This window comes from Triticum dicoccoides, chromosome 5A, assembly GCF_002162155.2.
Source record: "Triticum dicoccoides isolate Atlit2015 ecotype Zavitan chromosome 5A, WEW_v2.0, whole genome shotgun sequence".
Classification (NCBI taxonomy): domain Eukaryota; kingdom Viridiplantae; phylum Streptophyta; class Magnoliopsida; order Poales; family Poaceae; genus Triticum; species Triticum dicoccoides.
Window position 1 is genome coordinate 613,727,864 of NC_041388.1, and position 24,340 is coordinate 613,752,203.

The window sequence follows — 24,340 nt, forward strand, 5'->3', positions numbered from 1 at the left end:
AAGAAGATTATTTTGACATGGTGAGCATTTTTTTGTGGAGCTGCTACGTGTCGGCCGCCGGCGGATCTTTTCGCCGCCTCGCAAGCCGTACGACCTGACATAGTCTAGTGGTTGAATGTCTTCTTCTCCCTTGCAACACAGATTTTGTTGCGCAAACATTTGCAATAGAGATTTTGTTGCGGATTTTATTTGCAACATAGATTGCGTCGCGGGATATTTTCTATAACATAGGTCATGTTGCAGAATTTTATTTTTTGTCTTCACTTTCTTTTTACAACAATGATGATGTTGTGGAAAAACTTTTGCAACATAGGCAATGTTGCGGAAAAAATTGCAACTGGAAATAATGTGCAGAATCGCCGCCGATGTTGCCTGCATCAAGCACGTCCCCGCCGACCGCAACAACCACTCCAGCTATTGCAGAAGCACGCCGACGGGTCGTGCCTCACCTAAAAAACAACTTGAAATGAGGGAGCCAGCGGAAAAAAAGAGCAAGAAGGGAAGGATGACGGAAGCTTACCTCACCGGCGAACGATGGCTGTCGGCGCGGGAGCGTGTGAGCAGGTGCCGGCGGCCAGCTGGCTCGTCTAAGCAGTGGCGTAGCAGGAGCTTGAGGTGGTGGTGGCCATGGCATGTTGCAGGAGTTGGGGAAAAAGAGCCGGTTGGAAAGGAGACAAGGAAAGAAGGATGTAACGGTGCAATGGGTCCACATGGACACGAGTCGCGTGCTGGAGGTAGTGGACGCCCGGCATTGGATCAGTCGGGTGAAGGGAATACTTTCCCCACCAGTTATGCTGCAAAACTTTCTTCCGTAACATCATATGAAGGTGAGATAAAAAATTCTGCAACATTACCACTATTGCAAGTTTTTCTGCAACAATACCTTTGTTGCAAAAGTTTTCCACAACAAGACATTTGTTGTCAAAATTTCTGCAACAAGTCCTCTATTGCGAGATTTCTACAACAATAGCTCTATTGCCAAGGTGAAACACACCACTCTACTGCATGATGGGTTCACGTCCGATGGATCCACCGGCCAACGCGTAGTGGCCCCCTAACTGGTGTTACAGAAAAACTTTTGTGCAACAAAGAGGAAGCTTGCAACGCTACACCAAAATTTTGAGGGAGAGAACACGTACGCCATGACCGACTGAGGAACTAGATTGAGTGAAGTGGTGCTCTGACTTTCTCGCAAATAAAAAACAAAGCGGTGCTTTGACTAGGTGAAGATAAGAATGAATTGGTCGTGTGCGATGTTTCCAGAAGCGATGGGACTAGCTTGCCACATATTGTCCGATCATAGTTGATCGAACGGCAACCCGCAAGGTCGATTCCCCGAGGGAATCAGCCGGCGGGACTAAAGTGTTTTCCTTTATTAAAAACATGATGAATATTTCTTGAAGCGCGGCTGACATATTTAATAGAAGACAAACATTTTTGTGTTAGACGATGAACACTTCTAAAATATATGATGAACAGTTTTTTAGTAATACAAGATGAACATCTTTGTAAACTAAATGGTAGATATTTTTAAATACAGGGTGAACTTTTTTGAAAATGCACGATTGACATTTTTAATACACAGTGAAAAATTGCCAACTAAATTATTAACATTTGTTAATACACAATGAACATAACCATTACTAAAATACATGATGAATATTTTTGAAAACATCATGAACATTATTAACATGTTTTTGTGATGCTTGTCACACAGTTGTCGTCGAGAGTGGTAGTGGCCATGTTGAGTCAGGTTTTGAGTGGGCTTGGCCATACGATGAGAGTGAGTGTGGCCCTGTTTGTGTCGTTGTTTGAGTGGGCTTGGTGCATGGTTTGAACTGATTTCGTTTGGTTTCCGTAATTAACTGGACAACAATCTTGTTAAGTAGTGAAGCCGACAAAAAATTGCCTCACGTTTTGGGAAAATAAAAATTAAAAAAAGAACCGAGTCAAAACGGTGAGGTTACCTATACAGTCCAGGCAGCAGCTACGGAGGATACGATCAAGACAGACCAGAGATGCCCCCCTACCATGAAGAAATGGCACTGTATTTTGAAGATAGACCAAGACAGTCAGTGCACCTTCCCGAGAATGTGTGACTGAGCCAGACAGCCAGTTGAGAAATGATGGGACGAATAATCAAGACGGTTGAGCAGATCCAGCGCCGGCCAGCTCCCCCTTCTCACCTGAATACAGAAACTTGTAGCTATCGCCATGCGAAGCTCTTCCATTTTTGAATTGACAAAGCACGTAAAAACTTTCTCAATCTAGCCAACAACCAACCTAATCACGTTCGCGCTTTGAGCTCTATATAAATTGGCACGCATTGACCCATGTCCATACATCGCAGCAGAGCAGAAGAAGCATCTTGCAATCACCTCCCACGCACGAGAAAAAACTCTCTGTAACTGTCTAGGAGTACCTAGCAGGTCCTAGCTAGCCCTAGTCATGGCTTCCAACGCGAGCATGTTGGCCATGATCATGGCGTGCGTGCTCCTTCTCGCCGGCAGCACGTGCGACGCTGCCCGCAACCTGGCCGACACGACCCCGGCGGCTGCCGCTCCGGCTGCTAGTGCCGTCCCTGGACTGCCGGCCGTGCCGACCTTGCCCGCGGACACGGTTACCCCCTGATGCCACCCATGCCGTCGGTCACCCTCCCCACCGTGCCGTAGGTGACCCTGCCGCCCATGCCGGCCATCATCGTGCCTAAGGCGGTGCTACCGCCGATGCCCAAGGTCACCCTCCCCACAGTGACGATGGCGCCGATGCCCGCATTTGTCGTGCCCAAGGTGACGCTGACGCCCTTGCCATTCGTCCCGAACGTGAACGTGTCTATGCCGTTTGCGGCGCCACCCCCGTCGGCGTAGGCGCGCCCACCCGGCGGTGCTCTGGCCCTATGTGAGAGTGGAGCCAGGTCACTCCGTGGTCACGACGTACATTTTTTTAGATGCATGCTCGGTGTTTTAAACGTGATGTAGCAAAAGATCCTACGTTTTGTTTACGTGTCATTGTATGTTGAGGGGTCGTCCAATTGTCTGTATTAAATTGTTTACCAATTACAAAAGTTTCATATTTTCTGTGATGATTTTGTCAGCCTTTTCACTTAACTGATTAGTCGAACAAGCACACTCCTTTTGACAGATTCAAAATGAGTAACCAAAGCTTCGTCTGGTCTCCTCAACTAAACTTCCGTTCGGCACCGCTTTATGTCGCCGGAACCCTACCTACCATTGTTGTCAATGACCTTGTTCATTTTGAAAAACCTTCGCCGTTTGTACTGTTGTTAGTCCAATAATGCTCTACTTACGGATAATTTGCTACGGAAGAATCCTACGGACGGATGTGGAGTCAAGTTGTGGCTCGGTGGAGGAATATGGAGACCAGCCGTTTCGATCTCCGCTAGCCACGTGAGGCTATACCTGGCCATGGGCAGCTCGGCCCGGTCGGCCCGACCTGACCCGGCCCGAAAAAGCCCGACCCGGCCCGTCCCGACCTTGTCCATGGGCCAGGCTCGGGCCTAGGTTTTGAGCCCGAAGCTCGGGCCGGGCCAGGCCCGGGCCCGTTGATTTCGCTATTTAAAGAAGAGGCCCGGCCCGTGGCCTGAGGCCCGATGGGCTTTTAGTGTGATGGTCCGGGCTTGGGCCCGGTTTTTAGGCTCGGCGGCCGGGCTGGGCCGGGCTCGGGCCTGGGTTTTTTGCGTCGGGCTTTGATTGGCTCGGCCCGAAGCCCAGCCCGGCCCGAGGAATGACCAGGTATACGTGAGGCCATGATGGCGTCCGTAAGCACAATCCGTAGAAATTGCCTGCAAGTGTAGCATTGTTCTTGTTAGTGCAGTAATGCTTTACTTATGGATAATTTGCTACGGAAGGAGCCTACGGACGGACGTGGAGTCAAGTCGCGGCTCAGTGGAGGAATATGGGGACCAGCCGTTTAATCTCCGCTAGCGACGTGAGGCCATGATGGCGCCCGTAAGCACAATCCGTAGAAATTGCCTATAAGTGTAGCACTGTTCTTGAAACTGACTGATGTTGAGATCTTGATGTAGGCACGTCACAAGCGTATAAAGGCTGCTTCTTTTATTTACGATCAAACATTTGAGAGCTACAAAAGAAGAAGTTTTTTAACACAAGACACTAGTGTCAATCAGGGCATCTCCAACGCTATCCCCTAATTTGCCCTTATATGTCCGAACTTGACGGTCCGGACACTTTTATACCTCCAACGATATCCTTTGTTTGCATGTGAACTTAACTGGACGTCCAAAATCCCCTAGTATATTCCCAAATCAGGGGTTGTATAGGCGTGTCCGGACGTGTTCCCAAACACCGCCAACTTAGCATATGTACGTAAGGCGATTCCAACGCCATCATAAACTCATTTTTTACTCTCTCCATTGGACAAAGGGGTGAATAATTGATGGATAGTGTTGGATGACCGAGCACGAACAACATCATGGCGGTGTTTCTCCTTGCCTGCCTAGCCCAATTGCCCAAGCATGTTTCCGCCAGGGCCATCCACAAAACACTCAGATGTTGGCCACCAATTTCCTCCCTTTTTTCCCACTCAAATAGTTGAGGTTGTCACAGGAGCTCATACCATCGTAAATGCACTTCGCAAAAAGTTAAGTTCACATTACAACTGACTTAAGAAGTTGAACGGATGAACATGAAGGAATAAGAACGAAACAACATTGAAATGTCATGTAATCATCATCTCTACATCAAAACGCCCATGTCGGCCTTAAAGACTACACAAACAACCCACTCTAAAAGCCATGTGCTAGAAAAATCCGAGGCACGTGTCGATTTACCGAGCACCATGTAATTATAACACGAATGCCACTGAAATTTGTTAACGATATTCACTGAATATTTGAAGTTTACCACGGATTAACTATTCAAAATCAATCAGGCTGTTGCCACGCCCTTTCTTATTCGATTTCACAATGGGGTGGGCACACATCCCCTGTGTTTGAAATACTTGTTTATCATGAAGAAAGAGTGCAGCACCAGCTCCTCACCTAAACACAGAAATTTGAGGCATACATGCATCCATCGCATCCACGTCGATCGACCGCTACAACTAATTTCCTGCTCGATCATGTAAACATCTTGTCACTTCTGACTAACGTAATACTCCCTCCATTCCACAATGTAGTGCTTTCTCTATCCCCGTGCTCCAACTTTGACCGTTAATTTAACTATCAAGACCGATTGCGGCGGGAGCAAAAATTATATCAGTGAATTCGTATTCAAAATAAGTTTTCAATTATATAATTTTTTCTCCCGCCGCAGTTAGTCTCGTTAATTAAATTTATGGTCAAAGTTGGACCTCAGGAAACGCGGACGCACTATATTTTAGAATGGAGGGAATACGTTATGGTTACCAACTATGGTTCCGGAGAAAGTTGTGTTGCCTACCATGGCGAGTCTGGCCAACAACCAATCTAATCAATTAGGCCATCCATCACCTGGGCTATAAGTTCCAGGCATCGACCCCTGTCCTTGCATCCCAACATATCAGAGACATCTCGCAGTCCCTTCGCAGTAAACCATCTGAGAGAAACTCTAGCTAGGAGCTAGCCATGGCCTCCACCACGAGATTCCTGGCCATGATCATGGCATGCACGCTCCTCACGAGCACGACGTGCCATGCCGCTCGCCACTTGGCTGACACCACCCCGGTGGCTGCCCCACCCGCTGCGGCAGCTGTCCCTGGCCTCCCGGCCATGCCGACTGTCTGTGTCAAAACCGGCGGATTTCGGGTAGGGGGTCTCGAACTGTGCGTCTAGGCAGATGATAACAGGAGGCGGGGGACACGATATTTACCCATGTTCGGGCTCTCTTGATGGAGGTAATAACCTACGTCCTGCTTGATTGTTCTTGATAATATGAGTAATACAAGAGTTGATCTACCACGAGATCGAAGAGGCTAAACCCTAAAAGCTAGCCTATGGTATGATTGTTGTTGTTGGTCCTACAGACTAAACCCTCCGGTTTATATAGACACTGGAGGGGGCTAGGGTTACACAGAGTCGGTTACAAGGAAGGAGATCTACAAATCCGTACTGCCAAGCTTGCCTTCCACGCCAAGGAGAGTCCCATCCGGACACGGGGCGAAGTCTTCAATCTTGTATCTTCATAGTCCAACAGTCCGGCTAAAGGATATAGTCCGGCTGTCAAGCTACCCCCTAATCCAGGACTCCCTCAGTAGCCCCTGAACCAGGCTTCAATGACGATGTGTCCGGCGCACAGATTGTCTTCGGCATTGTAAGCGGGTTCCTCCTCCGAATACTTCATAGAAGATTTTGAACACGAGGATCATGTCCGGCTCTGCAAAACAAGTTCCACATACCACTGTAGAGAGAATAATATTTTCATAAATCTAATATGCTGACGTACCCCGTAGTGTGACATCACACCACAGCCAGGTCTTTATTCGAATCGTTTTTCATAACCAATCTCAGCGTGTTGGGCGAGGCGGTTTCTTTGGCACGTCTTGTCGAAGCAGAGATCGTGTCCCCTTTATTGCGGGATTCTCATCAATACGGACGTGGGTAACCCAACCGTGCCTATTGGTAGGACTCCTAGATCTTAGGCAAGTCCCAAACGGCCATGAGGAGGAGGACAAGGCTTTTTCTTTTTTCCCTCTCGTGCTCAATCAAATCCCTCCCCCGCCTCGAGTTTTAACACCCAAAACTCAGGTCAGGTATTTCGGACCTTCAACTATGTCCGGATCCAACCTTCAAGGTCGGTGGATGCCTTCCTCCGTCACGGAGGAGGACATCAAGAGGTTGAGAGAGGCCAGATATCTGACCGCCGAACTTTCGCATCGGCTGCCCGCCCGAGGGCAGGTCGTCCCTACTCCCGAACCCAACGAGAGCGTCGTGTCCGTCTCCCACTTCCTCCGAGGACTAGGCCTCGCTCTGGATCCCTTTGTTAGGGGTCTTATGTTCTATTATGAGCTAGATTTTCATGATCTGGCCCCGGATTCCCTTCTTCACATTTCGTCATTTATTTTCGTATGTGAGGCCTTCCTCCGCATTACCCCTCACTTCGGCCTGTAGCTCAAGACCTTCGATGTGAAGCCGAAGATGATCGATGGGCAGCACGCAGCGTGCGGAGGTGCTTTAATAAGAAAAATTGCTGACGCTCCATGGCCTGAGGGTAGCTTGCCAGAGGTGTCCGGATTGTGGCAGCGGGAGTGGTTCTACATCACAGCTCCCCGAAGTGCCAAGTGGGTAGCTGCCCCCACCTTTCGCTCAGGCCCCCCACCACAACTGACGTCATGGATCAGCAGGGGGCTGAGCTGGGGTCCAGCCAAGGACGTGCCAATACTGCAAGGCCGTATCCGAGATCTCTTTGAGAGAGATTTCAGTACGGTTATGGTAGTGCAAGTTATGCTAGTTCGACGAGTCCAGCCTTGCAAATGCCGGCCCCTTCGCATGTGGGAATTCAACCCGGAAGGATCGCGAGCTATTCAACACTTCCTTGGCATGACGCCCGAGGAGATGTACAAATTGTTCTTCGGACCACAAATAATATGTACGGACATCACTGAGGATGCAGGTCTGAGCTGCAATCGCCCGGATACCCAAGTAAGTAGCCCCGCATCTGAACACACTATCCGTTTGTTTATCGCAACGTCGCCCTAAAAAGCCGCTCTTTGACCAGGATTGGATAGCGAAGGCAAAGTTGATCAGGTGTCCGGGCCCCCTCCCTGAGACATCACCAAATCCCGTGCTAACCAGGATGCTGGAGATCGTGCCTTATCAAGCGCCCTCAGGAGAAGATAAAGGGGGGGACAAGGAGGCTAGCGCCTCCGCGAAGGAGGTTAACAGGGGAGGAGGAACTGAAACTTCCTCTCCCCAGGGAAGGAAGAGGAACGCCTCTGAGGACCCGGAGACCACGTTCTCCAAACGGGGGAAGAAATCTTCGCCAGAGGGTCCTGCCCTGGGGGATATCCCGGCCGCACTATGCCCTCAAGGGGATCATCCCTCCACCGAGCTGTAAGTAAAAGGGTACTTAATAATGAAAATATCTCGCCTTACTTCTGAGGAAAATAACCGAAGCATTTATCTTAAAGTTCGGATCTTAGCCCTTCTCAGCAGAGCTCATCTTCAGGGGATCTTCTTCCAGAGATGATGGAGAGCGAAACGCCTCCCCCTGCCATACCGCCTCAAGAGGCGGGCGACCCCGAGGTGTCGTCGCGGAGGGTTTTTCCTGATTCGGCAAGGCCAGAAGGTAATCCTATGGCCACCCGAAGTCCTCAGTATCCGGCTCCTGAAGAGGGCAATCGAAAGAGTCCAGCGCATTATGGTGTACGGTCGGACGTACTGAGGGATCTGCTAGAGCAAGGGGCTATCTCAGTAGAGCACCGCATGTTGATGGGTACGGTGATTGAAAGGATTTCGTCCGCCGAAAGCGGGTTGCATGAAGCCTTTATGAGTCTACTGACGGGTTTTGAGGTACGCGAAATGATGTACATTTTTGACGGTACCGCACATTTTTAGATGTGCCTTGTGTAGATAGTAGCCCCTGAGACTCTGGGTGCTGTCGAAGACGACAACGCACAGAGGATCATAGTCCCAGGAATAATCGTGCCGCCTTAATATGCAGGTGGCGAAGGGTCCGGTGGCCAGCCAGACTGATGAGTTTGCCGAGCTAAAGCAGCAGCTTGACGTGGCAGACGCCGACATCATACTTGTCAACAAGCGGCTTGACGAGGCACAGGGTATGTGATTCCTCTGGTGACACATGGGAAGAGGAGCATGATGCCAGTATCTATAACATGTGTGTGAATGCAGATGAAGCTGCGGCCGTGGAGAACCTTCGGGCAGAACTTGCCCGAGCCAAAGAACAAGCCAGGAAAAGCGACGCGGCTGCCCTAAAGGCAATCGACGAGCTGAAAGCCGAACAGGCTGCTCATTGCCAAAGCAAGGAGGAAATAGCCAGGATGGCTGTGGAATTGAAGAACGCCGCTAACCGTTATGAGCTTCTTGAAAAGGAAGATCGAGCGAAGAGGACAGACCTGGAGAAGGCCACGATGGCGACCAAAGACACCTGCTCTGCAATGAGAGCGATGAAGGAGGAGCTGCGTCAAGCCGGGGATATTGCGGCTGGGAAGCCCTTTATGCTGCGGATGAAGTTTGGAGATCCTCGGTACGCCCCTTGTTGGAAATATGCCCTAGAGGCAATAATAAAATGGTTATTATTATATTTCTTTGTTCATGATAATTGTCTATAGTTCATGCTATAATTGTGTTATCCGGAAATCGTAATACATGTGTGAATACATAGACCACAACACGTCCCTAGTGAGCCTCTAGTTGACTAGCTCGTTGAGCAAAAGATAGTCATGGTTTCCTGACTATGGACATTGGATGTCATTGATAACGGGATCACATCATTAGGAGAATGATGTGATGGACAAGACCCAATCCTAAGCATAGCTCAAAGATCGTGTAGTTCGTTTGCTATAGCTTTTCCGAATGTCAAGTATCATTTCCTTGGACCATGAGATTGTGCAACTCCCGGATACCGTAGGAGTGCTTTGGGTGTGACAAACGTCACAACGTAACTGGGTGACTGTAAAGGTACACTACGGGTATCTCCGAAAGTGTCTGTTGGGTTGGCACGAATCGAGACTGGGATTTGTCACTCCGTATGACGAAGAGGTATCTCTGGGCCCACTCGGTAATGCATCATCATGATGAGCTCAATGTGACCAAGTGGTTGATCACGGGATCATGCATTACGGTACGAGTAAAGTGACTTGCCGGTAACGAGATTGAACAAGGTATTGGGATACCGACGATCGAGTCTCGGGCAAGTAACGTACCGATTGACAAAGGGAATTGTATACGGCATTGATTGAATCCTCGATATCGTAGTTCATCTGATGAGATCATCGAGGAGCATGTGGGAGCCAACATGGGTATCCAGATCCCGCTGTTGGTTATTGACCGGAGAGTCGTCTCGGTCATGTCTGCGTGTCTCCCGAACCCGTAGGGTCTACACACATAAGGTTCGGTGACGCTAGGGTTGTTGAGATATTAGTATACAGTAACCCGAAAGTTGTTCGGAGTCCCGGATGAGATCCTGGACGTCATGAGGAGTTCTGGAATGGTCCGGAGGTGAAGATTTATATATAGGAAGTCAAGTTTCGGCCATCGGGAAAGTTTCGGGGGTAATCGGTATTGTACCGGGACCATTGGAAGGGTCCCGGGGGTCCACCGGGTGGGGCCACCTATCCCGGAGGGCCCCATGGGCTGAAGTGGGAGGGGAACCAGCCCCTAGTGGGCTGGTGCGCCCCCCATGGGCCTCCCCCTGCGCCTAGGGTTGGAAACCCTAGGGGTGGGGGGCGCCCCACTTGGCTTGGGGGGCACTCCACCCCCCTTGGCCACTGCCCCCCCCCTTGGAGATTCAATCTCCTAGGGCCGGCGCCCCCCTAGGGGTCCTATATATAGTGGGGGGAGGGAGGGCAGCCGCACCCTAGCCCCTGGCGCCTCCCTCTCCCTCCCGTGACACTCCTCCATCTCCCTGAGTTTGGCGAAGCCCTGCCGAGATCACCGTTGCTTCCACCACCACGCCGTCGTGCTGCTGGATCTTCATCAACTTCTCCTTCCCCCTTGCTGGATCAAGTTGGAGGAGACGTCTTCCCAACCGTACGTGTGTTGAACGCGGAGGTGCCGTCCGTTCGGCGCTAGGTCATCGGTGATTTGGATCACGACGAGTACGACTCCATCAACCCCGTTCTCTTGAACGCTTCCGCGCGCGATCTACAAGGGTATATAGATGCACTCCTCTCTCCCTCGTTGCTAGATGACTCCATAGATTGATCTTAGTGATGCGTAGAAAATTTTAAAATTCTGCTACGTTCCCCAACACCCCTTTGGACCGGCTGTGGAGTTCTGCGGACGCATATCTGGACTTAGCGGCGAGTGCTGCCGATGCGGCCGAATACTTCCGAGATCAAAAAGATCGTGAAGTGCAAAATCTGTTCTGGTCACAATTTAACATTCCAGAGCGTCTGCTTCCATTGACTAATCGGTTGGACGAATGGGCCGAGCTGAATAGATTATCCGGACTCGCCATGAGGTCTGTTGTGGATCATCTGTGGCCAGAAAGGCCAAAGCCGAATAGTTATTTTAGTTTGGTGCAACAGTTCCTTGGTGCGGTGCCGCACATCAAGGCGATGAAGAGGTCGGTGTGTGTAGAGGGTGCGCGGATGGCCCTTGCCCGTGTGAAGACATACTGGGCGGAGATGGAGGCCACCGCCATTGCAGCCCAAGATTCGGACGAGAGCCGAGTACCTGCCGAGCACTACTTTCGAGAAGTTCTTGAGGGCGCTCGTTCGATATAAGCGCAGTGCTCGAAGAATATTATGTTCTAATGACATGAATTCCCATTGAAAAACAATGTTTTATTGAGTTTATCAAGGCTGTTTTTATACTTTTGCCCGAAAGTACTATGATGCATCATGTGCGGCCGTTTATGTATATATGTATATGACCTGAAAGATGGCAGTCGTCAGCTTCAGCCCCCACGCATATAATGCGGGAGTGCTCGCAGAAGATGCATGTTCACACTTGATCCAACGTCTTGGTCCATTAAGGAGATGATAGCGCAGCGAACTAGGCAATCGGACTATAATGCTTTAACACTTTCACTTAGCCAGAGAAGTTTGATAGTGGGGCTACTATATAGCCCCTGGTGGCTCTACGCTCATCCGAATTCGGGGCGCGTACATGCCTGGCCGGGAAACGACCCTTCGTTAAGGCCGAGGAATCCCGAAGATTCCGCTAGGTCATCGAGTGGTTGACCAGTCTCACGCTATATCATGATAGTCAGTTTTTGGCTTTCTCTACTGAGGTGCTCGTCCGGATGAACCAGGGCACAATCGCAGTAGTTCTCCTAGTGCTGCCCTAAGGCAGCAAAACACAGGAGCCGGGCAAACCCAACATTTGACCAAAGACATGATTCAGAGCTGATGCATATAAGGCCAAACTCGCGCCGCCGAACACTCCCTAAGGTATTCGGTCTTTATGATGTAAACTGGGCTAAACAGTGCCCTTTGTAATAAGCCCCTGGTGTCCAGGTACGTGCAATATCTGACGTGGCCATATGCCAATACGCCAGCATCCTTCTCAGTTGTATTGAGAATCTGGGGAATGTGTATCAACAAGAGACGGTAAAAAAGGTTTACGCAGGGTCTTAATCTAAAAAGAATCCTTGGAACGGGTCCCTGCTGCACGTCTGCGCCTGTGTCTCCGTTGTGCCGTATCCTGGACGGGTGTAGCACGATGGTCATCTGTAAAAGAGAGGAGCTTAGCTGAAAAGTTGTTTTGCAAAAGGTAGGTTATACTAAATAAACCATGTACAGTTCAAGATGAGTAAAGTTGAGCCTAATTGTCACTTGTTTACACACGTTGAGCCCCTTGTATTGTTATAGGGGTATAGCCATCAAACCTGTATCAATTATATATAGCTACACCAGACTCGTCTAACCGTGTCAGTGGTCTTAACGACATGTCAGATGCTCTAGTTGGTGAGGCCGTCTAGTGTGCGGCTGCCAAGGCAGTCGCACGGTCTTTCGCGCGCAAGGAGCGCTCAATATTTCCATTTACTGTAATGATGCCACGTGGACCGGGCATCTTAAGCATGAGAGAAGCGTAATGCAGTATTGCATTAATGCGATCGAAAGCTTCGCGTCCGAGTAGTGCTTGATAGCTAGTTTGGAACGGAGCAATGTGGAAGGTTAACTTTTCGTTGCGGAAGTTATCGGGAAAGCTGAATATAACCTCTAGTAGCAGGGAGCCCGTACAATGGGCTTCTGGGCCTGGCGTTACTCCTTTAAAGGTAGTATTGCTATGGCTGATTTTTTTTGGGTCTATCCCCATTTTGCGACTGTGTCCTGATATATCAGGTTTAAACTACTGCCGCCGTCCATCAGGACTCGTGTGAAGTGGTATCCGTCAATTATCGGGTCTAACACCAAGGCAGCCTATCATGCATGCCGGATACTTGCCGAGTAATCCTGATGGTCAAAGGTGATTGGTTTGGACGACCAGTGGCAGAACTCTGCGGTGATAGGCCCTGGGCCATTTGTCTCTAGGAGTGCCGCTTTGTTTCTCCCCTTCATCACGTGTAACACGTTTACTGTTTTGACTTCTGGTGGGAATTTCTTCTGTTCCCCAGTGCTTTGCTTGCGAGGCTCGTCCTCGTCTTCGCTTGGTGTATCCTGCCCCTTGTGTTCGGCGTTGAGTTTGCCGGACTGCTTGAAGACCCAACATTCTCGGTTTATCGGGGGTGTTGTGGATCTGACATAGTTTGTCCAGAATCTTGTTCAGGCTGGACAGTTCGTCTCTGTTGCCTTTGGAGGGCAGCTTTTGCTGACCTGGCCGAGAGCTTCTGAATCCGGCGTTTACCGCCATGCTCTTCGGGTTGTCTTCTTTATTCTGGCACTTGTTTTTGCTGCATCGTGGCTTCCCGTTTCCGTCCCTGACTTCGGATGTACTTGGGTCGCTGGTGCTGCATCGGGCTAACCAGCTGTCCTTGCCCGCGCAAAAGCGGGTCATGAGGCTTGTTAATGCTGCCATTGTTCTCGACTTTTGTTGGCCGAGGTGTCTGGCAAGCCATTCATCTCGAACGTTGTGCTTGAAAGCTGCTAAGGCTTCAGCGTTCGGACAGTCGACTATTTGGTTCTTTTTAGTGAGAAACATGTTCCAAAGCTTTCGGGCTGACTCTCCGAGCTGTTGAGTTATATGACTTAAATCATCTGCATCCGGTGGTCAGACATATGTCCCTTGAAAATTTGCCCGAAAAGCGTCTTCGAGCTCTTCCCAGCTTCCAATGGAGTTTTCGGGGAGGCTTTTAAGCCAGTGCCGAGATGGCCCTTTGAGCTTGAGGGGTAAGTACTTGATGGCGTGGAGATCGTCTCCTCGAGCTATGTGGATATGGAGGATGTAGTCCTCAATCCAGACCCCAGGGTCTGTCGTTCCGTCCTACGCCTCTATGTTTACGGGTTTGAATCCCTCTGGAAAGTCATGGTCCAGCACCTCATCGGTGAAACATAGGGGGTGTGCAGCACCCTTGTATTTGGGTGTACCGTGGTGTTCGGCTTTTTGTTGTGTTGCATTGCGTGCTGGAGCGCGCTTGCTTGGCCCGTAGATGGATCTGGTTGTGCCGTCCTTTTGATGCGAGCCTTCACGTGGATCACGTACTGGCTTGTGTGCGGCGTCGTTTGCCGCTCTATATTGGCCACGAGGTCGTCTATCTGACCGGATGGCTGTTTTGTTTTTTGATTGCGGGGGATCTAAGGCCTCCTCATCGAATTCAGGTAGCAGCTTTCGCTTCGTAGCTCTTTGTGTGGCGACTACCGCCGTACTTTACTACAGTGTTGAGTACTTCACTCCATCTAATTATGAGTGTGTCTTGTGCAGCCCTGAGCCTTTGCTTCTGCTTTTTCAGACTCGTCGCAGTGGCAACAAGCCTTTGATGGGTATTCTGTTGCACCGGGTGCCTGTCCGGTGTGATGTCATCCGGACTGTTATCTCTGCCGGAGTCGGGTTGTTCGGTTTGATTCTCCGTGTTGCTGTGGTCGGACGGTGGTTCAATGCCGTGTTTGTCGTCCGCTGACTCACCCTGCTCTATCGCTGAGTCTATATGATCGCTGTTTCTGCCGAGGCGGGATTTGGAGCGGCGCTTACGCCACCGCTTTGACTGCTTCTCGAGGGAATGATCCTTCGCTGCGTCCTTCTGTTCCTCGTCGTCGTTTTCTTTGGATGTATCCACCATGTATACATCATATGATGAAGTGGGCGTCCAGTGCCCTGTGGGCAGTGGCTCCTGTTCGTCTCCTGCATCGTCGTCCATACCGTCGATGTCTTCGGAGTCAAAGGCGAGCATGTCGGTCAAATCATCGACAGTGGCTACTAAGTGGGTGGTGGGTGGGCGGCGAATTTCTTCGTCGTCCGCATCCTGATCTGGCTGGCCATAGTTCGGCCAGGACTATCCTGACAAGGAGAGAGACCTTAATGAGTTCAGTATGTCGCCAAAGGGCGAGTGCTGAAAGATATCTGCGGAGGTGAACTCCCTGACCGGCACCCATTTGGATTCGATAGGCACGGGCGCAGGCGGTTCGGAGTCCGTGGCCGGGGAAGAATTCGACAGTTCGGTGTCACGGCTCCCGTGAGGGGTAGGGTCGGTATTTGGCTCGATTGCCGCTGATGATGCGGCCTCCATGGTGGGGTCTGTCCACCCGTCCTTGGATGGCGCAACTAGCTCTGAATTGAGGGTCGGAGCAGTCGCTGGTGCGATCTCCCGAACACTGTCCGATGGTAGAGCTAAATCATGCTCATCATGACCGTGCGGTGCACTCGGCAAGGGCTCGAATCCGTCGAAGATCAAGTCTCCGTGGATGTCGGATGTGTAGTTCAAGTTTCCAAATCTGACCTGATGGACAGGGGCGTAGCTCTCGATCTGCTCCAGATGGCCAAGCGAGTTGGCCCGCAGTGCGAAGCCGCCGAATACAAAGATCTGTCCGGGGAGAAAAGTCTCACCCTGGACTGCATCGCTATCGATGATTGAAGGAGCCATCAATCCTAACGATGACGACACAGAGGAACTCTCAATGAAAGCACCAATGTCGGTGTCAAAACCGGTGGATCTCGGGTAGGGGGTCCTGAACTATGCGTCTAGGCGGATGGTAACAGGAGGCGGGGGACACGATGTTACCTAGGTTCGGGCCCTCTTGATGGAGGTAATAGCCTACGTCCTTCTTGATTGTTCTTGATAATATGAGTAGTACAAGAGTTGATCTACCACGAGATCGAAGAGGCTAAACCCTAGAAGCTAGCCTATGGTATGATTATTGTTGTTGGTCCTACAGACTAAACCCTCCGGTTTATATAGACACCGGAGGGGGATAGGGTTACACAGAGTCGGTTACAAGGAAGGAGATCTACATATCCGTACTGCCAAGCTTACCTTCCACGCCAAGGAGAGTCGCATCCGGACACGAGACGAAGTCTTCAATCTTGTATCTTCATAGTCCAACAGTCCGGCCAAAGGATATAGTCCGGCTGTCCGGATACCCCCTGCTACCTCTTGAGCTTGCGTTGGTTTTCCCCGAAGAGGAAGGGATGATGCAGCAGAGTAGCGTAAGTATTTCCCTCAGTTTTTGAGAACCAAGGTATCAATCCAGTAGGAGGCCACGCTCAAGTCCCTCGTACCTGCACAAAACGATAGCTACTCGCAACCAACGCGATTAGGGGTTGTCAATCCCTTCACGGTCACTTACGAGAGTGAGATCTGATAGATATAATATTTTTGATATTTTTGGTATAAAGATGCAAAGTAAAAAAGTAAAGGCAAAGTAAAAAGCAAAGCAAGATTAAAGTGATGGAGATTGATATGATGAGAATAGACCCGGGGGCCATAGGTTTCACTAGTGGCTTCTCTCAAGAGCATAAGTATTCTACAGTGGGTAAACAGATTACTGTTGAGCAATTGACAGAATTGAGCATAGTTATGAGAATATCTAGGCATGATCATGTATATAGGCATCACGTCCATGACAAGTAGACCGAAACGATTCTGCATCTACTACTATTACTCCACTCATCGACCGCTATCCAGCATGCATCTAGAGTATTAAGTTTAAAACAGAGTAACGCCTTAAGCAAGATGACATGATGTAGAGAGATGAATTCATGCTATATGAAATAAACCCCATCTTGTTATCCTCGATGGCAATGATGCAATACATGCCTTGCTGCCCCTTCTGTCACTGGGAAAGGACACCGCAAGATCGAACCCAAAGCTAAGCACTTCTCCCATGGCAAGAACTACCAATCTAGTTGGCCAAACCAAACGGATAATTCGAAGAGACATGCAAAGATAACCAATCATACATAAAAGAATTCAGAGAAGATTCAAATATTATTCATAGATAGACTTGATTATAAACCCACAATTCATCGGTCTCAACAAACACACCGCAAAAAGAAGATTACATCGTATAGATCTCCACAAGAGCAGGGGAGAACTTTGTATTGAGATCCAAAAAGAGAGAAGAAGCCATCTAGCTACTAATTATGGACCCGAAGGTCTGAGGTAAACTACTCACACTTCATCGGAGAGGCTATGATGATGTAGAAGCCCTCCGTGATGACGGCCCTCTCCGGCGGAGCTCCGGAACAGGCCCCACGATGGGATCTTGTGGATACAGAAAGTTGCGGCGGTGGAATTAGGTTTTTGGCTCCGTATCTGTTCGTCTGGGTGTACGTAGGTATATATAGGAGGAAGGAGTATGTCGGTGGAACTCCGAGGGGCCCACGAGGCAGGGGGCGCGCCCTAGGGGGGCGCCCCCACCCTCGTGACCGCCTCTCTGATGCCTTGGCATAGGGTCCAAGTCTCCTGGATCATGTTCGGTGAGAAAAATCACGTTTCCGAAGGTTTCATTCCGTTTGGACTCCGTTTGATATTCCGTTTCTTCGAAACACTGAAATAGGCAAAAAAACAGCAATTCTGGGCTGGGCCTCCGGTTAATAGGTTAGTCCCAAAAATAATATAAAAGTGGAAAATAAAGCCCAATGTAGTCCAAAACAGTAGATAATATAGCATGGAGCAATCAAAAATTATAGATACGTTGGAGACGTATCAGGCATCCCCAAGCTTAGTTCCTGCTTGTCCTCGAGTAGGAAAATGATAAAAAGAGAATTTTTGATGCGGAGTGCTACTTGGCATAATCTCAATGCAAATCTCCTTAATTGTAATATGAATATTCAGATTCGAAAGATTCAATACAAAAGTTTATATTGACATAAAAATAATAATACTTCAAGCATACTAACAAAGCAATTATGTCTTCTCAAAATAACATGGCCAAAGAAAGTTATCCCTACAAAATCATATAGTCTGGCTATGCTCTATCTTCACCACACAAAGTATTTAAATCATGCACAACCCCGATGACAAGCCAAGCAATTGCGTCATACTCTAACTTTTTCAAAACTTTTTCAATCTTCACGCAATACATGAGCATGAGCCATGGATATAGCACTATAGGTGGAATAGAATGGTGGTTGTGGAGAAGACAAAAAGGAGAAGATAGTCTCACATCAACTAGGCGTACCAATGGGCTATGGAGATGCCCATCAATAGATATCAATGTGAGTGAGTAGGGATTGCCATGCAACGGATGCACTAGAGCTATAAGTATATGAAAACTCAAAAAGGAAACTAAGTGGGTGTGCATCCAACTTGCTTGCTCATGAAGACCTAGGGCAATTTGAGGAAGCCCATCATTGGAATATACAAGCCAAGTTCTATAATGTAAAATTCCCACTAGTATATGAAAGTGATAACATGAGAGACTCTCTACTATGAAGATCATGGTGCTACTTTGAAGCACAAGTGTGGTAAAAGGATAGTAACATTGTCCCTTCTCTCTTTTTCTCTCATTTTTTATTTTTATTTATATTTTTTTTACTTGGGCCTTTTATCTTTTTTTATGGCCTCTTCTTTTTTCTATTTGGGCTTCTTTGGCCTCTTTTATTTATTTTTCATCCGGAGTCTCATCCCGACTTATGGGGGAATCATAGTCTCCATCATTCTTTCCTCACTTGGGACAATGCTCTAATAATGATGATCATCACACTTTTATTTTTCTTACAACTCAACAATTACAACTCGATACTTAGAACAAAATATGACTCTATATGAAGGCATCCGGCGGTGTACCGGGATATGCAATATGACAATGATGAATGTGATCATGATAAACGGAACGGTGGAAAATTGCATGGCAATATATCTCGAAATGGCTATGGAAATGCCATGATAGGTAGGTATGGTGGCTGTTTTGAGGAAGGTATATGGTGGGTGTATGATACTGGCGAAAGGTGCGCGGTATTAGAGAGGCTAGCAAAGGTGGAAGGGTGAGAGTGCGTATAATCCATGGACTCAACATTAGTCATAAAGAACTCATATACTTATTGCAAAAATCTAGAAGTTATCAAAGCAAAGTATTACGCGCATGCTCCTAGGGGGATAGATTGGTAGGAAAATACCATCGCTCGTCCCTGACCGCCACTCATAAGGAAGACAATCAATAAATAAATCATGCTCCGACTTCATTACATAACGGTTCACCATACGTGCATGCTACGGGAATCACAAACTTTAACACAAGTATTCTTTAAATTCACAACTACTCAACTAGCATGACTTTAATATTATCACCTCCATATCTCAAAACAATTATCATGTTTCAATCTTTTCTTAGTATTCAACACACTCAAAAGAAAGTTTCACAAATCTTGAATACCAAGCATATTATTATTAAGCAAATTACCGTGCTATTAAGAGACTCTCAAAATAATTTAAGTGAAGCATGAGAGATCAATAGTTTCTTTAAAACAAATCCACCACCGTGCTCTAAAAGATCTAAGTGAAGCACATAGAGCAAAACTACATAGCTCAAAAGATATAAGTGAAGCACATAGTGTATTTTATCAAACTTTAATTCATGTATGGCTCTCTCAAAAGGTGTGTACAGCAAGGATGATTGTGGCATACTAAATGACAAAGACACAAATAATACAAGACGCTCCAAGCAAAACACATATCATGTTGGTGAATAAAAATATAGCTCCAAGTAAATTACCGATGGAAGTGGACAAAAGAGGGGATGCCTTCCGGGGCATCCCCAAGCTTTGACTTTTTGGTGTCCTTGGATTATCTTGGGGGTTCGATGGGCATACCCAAGCTTAGGCTCTTGCCACTCCTTGTTCCATAATCCATCAAAAGAATTCGCCCAAAACTTGAAAACTTCACGACACAGAACTTAAAGTAGAAAACTCGTGAGCTCCGTTAGCGAAAGAAAACAAAAGACCACTTCAAGGTACTATAATTAACTCATTCTTTATTTATATTGGTGTTAAACCTACTGTATTCGAACTTCTCTATGGATTATAAACTATTTTACTAGCCATAGATTCATCAAAATAAGCAAACAACACACGAAAAACAGAATCTGTCAAAAACAGAACAGTCTGTAGTAATCTGTAGCTAGCGCAAGATCTGGAACCCCAAAAATTCTAAAATAAATTGCTGGACGTGAGGAATTTATCTATTAATCATCTTAAAAAATAATTAACTAAATAGCACTCTTCAAATAAAAATGACAGCAGTTATCGTGAGCGCTAAAGTTTCTGTTTTTTACAGCAAGTTCAACAAGACTTTCCCCAAGTCTTCCCAACGGTTCTACTTGGCACAAACACTAATTAAACACAAAAAAACAACCAAAACAGAGGCTAAATAATTTATTTATTACTAAGCAGGAGCAAAAAGAAAGGAATAAAAATAAAACTGGGTTGCCTCCCAACAAGCGCTATTGTTTAACGCCCCTAGCTAGGCATAAAAGCGAGGATAGATTTAGGTATTGCCATCTTTGGTAGGCAGTTCTTCGATGAGGCATCTATTTCCCTTAGGAATTTCTTTCTTTCTAGTGATTATTAAACTTTTAGGCACAAGATCGAAAAATTCATTTGTAGCAATTAGTTCCTTAATGATATCAAAAAGATTGGGATGAATACTTATAGATTTAAGATCTGCAGTTTCCTTAGATGATTCACCCTTATTTTTAGGAACATACATAAGCTTGGAAATTTTAGTAGGAGGACTTGGAGTATTATTTATGGAAGAAAAAGCTGTTCCCAAGTTTGTAATGATACCCTCAAGTTTATCAATTTTAGTAGAATCTAAGTTCATCTTCTCATTAACTATGGGTTCCTTGTCCTTAATATTTTTCAAAGTCATTCCTACCTTAGATCCATATTGAGTAATTTGATTGTGGATCTTTTTATCTAGATTTTCAATTAATTCAATAGTAGCAACTTTATTTTCAATAATTTCAAGTCTTTGCATAACATGCTCCAAAGTTAACATGGTTCCATTAACCAAAAGAGGTGGTGAGCCAAATAAATCTAACATAGCATAAAGTATGGCTACCCAAGAAGTTCCCTCCGGTAATGGTATCGAGGATATATCTATACCAAGGATTAACACCTACATAAAAATTGCGGAGAAGAACTAAGGTAGATTGCTTCCTGGTAGATCTATTTTGAGCATTGCAAATTCTATACCAAGCATCTTTTAGATCCCCCCCCCTTTGTTTAAAATTTAGAACTTCACTCTCGGGAGACAACAGAGAAGATATGAGACTAACCATGACGACAAGCAAACAAACTAGCACACGAGCAAACAAGAGCAAACGGGCAAAAGAGGCAAATAGAGAGGGAGGATAGAGAGAGAGAGAGAGGGCGAATAAAACGGCAAGGGTGAAGTGGGGGAGATGAAAACGAGAGGCAAATGGCAAATAATGTAATGCGAGAGATAAGGATTGTGATGGGTACTTGGTATGTTGACTTTTTGCGTAGACTCCCCGGCAACGGCGCCATAAATCCTTCTTGCTACCTCTTGAGCTTGCATTGGATTTCCCCAAAGAGGAAGGGATGATGCAGCAGAGTAGCATAAGTATTTCCCTCAGTTTTTGAGAACCAAGGTATCAATCCAGTAGGAGGCCACGCTCAAGTCCCTCGTACCTGCACAAAACGATAGCTACTCGCAACCAACGCGATTAGGGGTTGTCAATCCCTTCACAGTCACTTACGAGAGTGAGATCTGATAGATATAATATTTTTGGTATAAAGATGCAAAGTAAAAAGTAAAGGCAAAGTAAAAAAGCAAAGCAAGATTAAAGTGATGGAGATTGATATGATGAGAATAGACCCGGGGGCCATAGGTTTCACTAGTGGCTTCTCTCAAGAGCATAAGTATTCTACGGTGGGTGAACAAATTACTGTTGAGCAATTGACAGAACCGAGCATAGTTATGAGAATATCTAGGCATGATCATGTATATAGGCATCACGTCTATGACAAGTAGACCGAAACGATTCTGCATCTACTAGTATTACTCCACTCATCGACCGCTATCCAGCATGCATCTAGAGTATTAAGTTAAAAACAGAGTAACGCCTTAAGCAAGATGACATGATGTAGAGAGATAAATTCATGCAATATGAAATAAACCCCATCTTGTTATCCTCGATGGCAACGATGCAATACGTGCCTTGCTGCACCTTCTGTCAGTGGGAAAGGACACCGTAAGATCGAACCCAAAGCTAAGCACTTTCCCATGGCAAGAACTACCAATCTAGTTGGCCAAACAAAACGGATAATTCGAAGAGACTTGCAAAGATAACCAATCATACATAAAAGAATTCAGAGAAGATTCAAATATTATTCATAGATAGACTTGATCATAAACCCACAATTCATCAGTCTCAACAAACACATCGCAAAAAGAAGATTACATCGAATAGATCTCCACAAGAGAGGGGGAGAACTTTGTATTGAGATCCAAAAAGAGAGAAGAAGCCATCTAGCTACTAACTATGGACCCAAAGGTCTGAGGTAAACTACTCACGCTTCATCGGAGAGGCTATGATGATGTAGAAGCCCTCCATGATGACGGCCCTCTCCGGCGGAGCTCCGGAACAGGCCCCAATATGGGATCTCGTGGATACAGAAAGTTGCGGCGGTGGAATTAGGTTTTTGGCTCCGTATCTATTCGTTTGGGTGTACATAGGTATATATAGGAGGAAGGAGTACGTTGGTGGAGCTCCGAGGGGCCCACGAGGCAGGGGCGTGCCCTAGGGGCGCGCCCCCACCCTCGTGACCGCCTCTCTGATGCCTTGGCGTAGGGTCCAAGTCTCCTGGATCACGTTCGGTGAGAAAATCACGTTTCCGAAGGTTTCATTCCGTTTGGACTCCGTTTGATATTCCATTTCTTTGAAACACTGAAATAGGCAAAAAACAACAATTCTGGGCTGGGCCTCCGGTTAATAGGTTAGTCCCAAAAATAATATAAAAGTGGAAAATAAAGCCCAATATAGTCCAAAACAGTAGATAATATAGCATGGAGCAATCAAAAATTATAGATACGTTGGAGACGTATCACCCCCTAATCCAGGACTCCCTCACCGACCATGCCGACGCTACCACCGATGCCGGCTGTGCCGACGGTGCCGGCCTTGACTGTGCCACCTATGCTGACTGTGCCCACCGTGCCGCAGGTGACACTGCCTCCCATGCCGGCTATTCCTGCGGTGCCCAAGGTGACGATGCCCCCAATGTCAGCCATCGTCGTGCCTAAGGTGACCATGGCACCGATGCTCGCCGTCGTTGTGCCTAAGGTGATGATGCCGCCGATGTCCGCCATTCCTTCCATGCCCAAGATGACACTGCTGTCGATGCCTTCTATCCCGACCGTCAACGTGCCTATGCCATTCCTGGTGCCACCTCCATCAACTTAGGAGTGCCACGTGCATGGTGACGCATGCACCATGTCGACGGTCACACGCTCCCATGTTCCAGTGGCTACATCACTTTGTTACTCATGTGAAGTATTTGTTTTCGTATTGTTTGCTTTACATTTCAATTCAGTCGTTAGTTATTGTGTGTTGATATTAAAGGGGTGTTCTTGTCCTAGTATATACGTAACATTTTAATTTATTTACATGTTATTTATACCTTTATGCCTATACCTACTAATAAAGGAATATTGCTAATGGTGGCTGTGGATGGAGGCGCAAGGCCAGGGGATGTGGAGGTCGCACACATGCCAATCTGGGCGCGTATCTTCGACGCCCCCCAATCATGTCCTTCAAGGCCGTGGCTCGTCAGGTGGGAGGTGAGCTAGGGGAAGTTCTTGAGGTGGATGCTGACAAAGAGGGGAGGATCTGGGGGAGTCGATAAGGGTCAGGATTAAACATGATGTTGATGTACCGCTGGTTAGCAAGTTAGAATTCCATGAGAGGGGAGAGAATGTGATGTACCCGCCTCAATGTAAAATATGAGAGGCTACCTCGGTTTTGTAGTTTCTGTGGACACCTTGTGCATGGACAACGCGAATGTAAGCTGCCGGCAAACCTCCAAAAGATGAGGTTTTCAACAGCGCTGCGTGCCTCCCCGTTCAAGAGAAGCTCTATGAGAGGAGGGTTCGTAGTTCCAGAGGCAGCTAGCGCAAGGCGGTTCCTGCATTTTGAGTCTGAGAACATGGGGGTGGCTCTGTCAGCGCCACCGAGGCTAGCAGCAGAAAGGCTCAGAGGAATTCCCGATGATGTGCTTGCTGGCCCGTTGGTACAAGAGGCAATTGCGGCTGTCAATGCGATCAAGCTGGGGACAGGAAAAGAAGAGGGAGAAGGCGATGCAAACTTGGGCAAGTCGCCAATGCAGACTGAACCAGGAGAGAACCGAAATGATGTCACA

General features: G+C 47.5%; 1 protein-coding gene and 1 pseudogene across 1 annotated transcript; both read left to right on the forward strand.

Annotated features, from left to right (window-relative positions):
• The first annotated feature begins 2,364 nt into the window (after positions 1–2,364).
• On the forward strand, positions 2,365–3,017 carry LOC119298093 (annotated as a pseudogene).
• A 2,525-nt stretch (positions 3,018–5,542) lies between these two features.
• Positions 5,543–23,385, forward strand: LOC119300159 (protein app1-like). The gene is made up of 2 exons (XM_037577210.1): positions 5,543–5,739; positions 23,052–23,385. Exons 1-2 carry the CDS (start codon positions 5,585–5,587, stop codon positions 23,383–23,385), a joined length of 489 nt encoding a protein of 162 aa, XP_037433107.1. The 5' UTR covers positions 5,543–5,584.
• The last annotated feature ends 955 nt before the right edge of the window (positions 23,386–24,340 follow it).

Excerpts from the sequence above, each read along its gene's own strand:
- LOC119300159 (XM_037577210.1), top strand. The coding sequence starts at position 5,585 with ATGGCCTCCACCACGAGATTCCTGGCCATGATCATGGCATGCACGCTC. Across the intron at positions 5,740-23,051 it reads CTCCCGGCCATGCCGACTGT|ACCGACCATGCCGACGCTAC; the intron begins CTGTGTCAAAAC and ends CAGGACTCCCTC.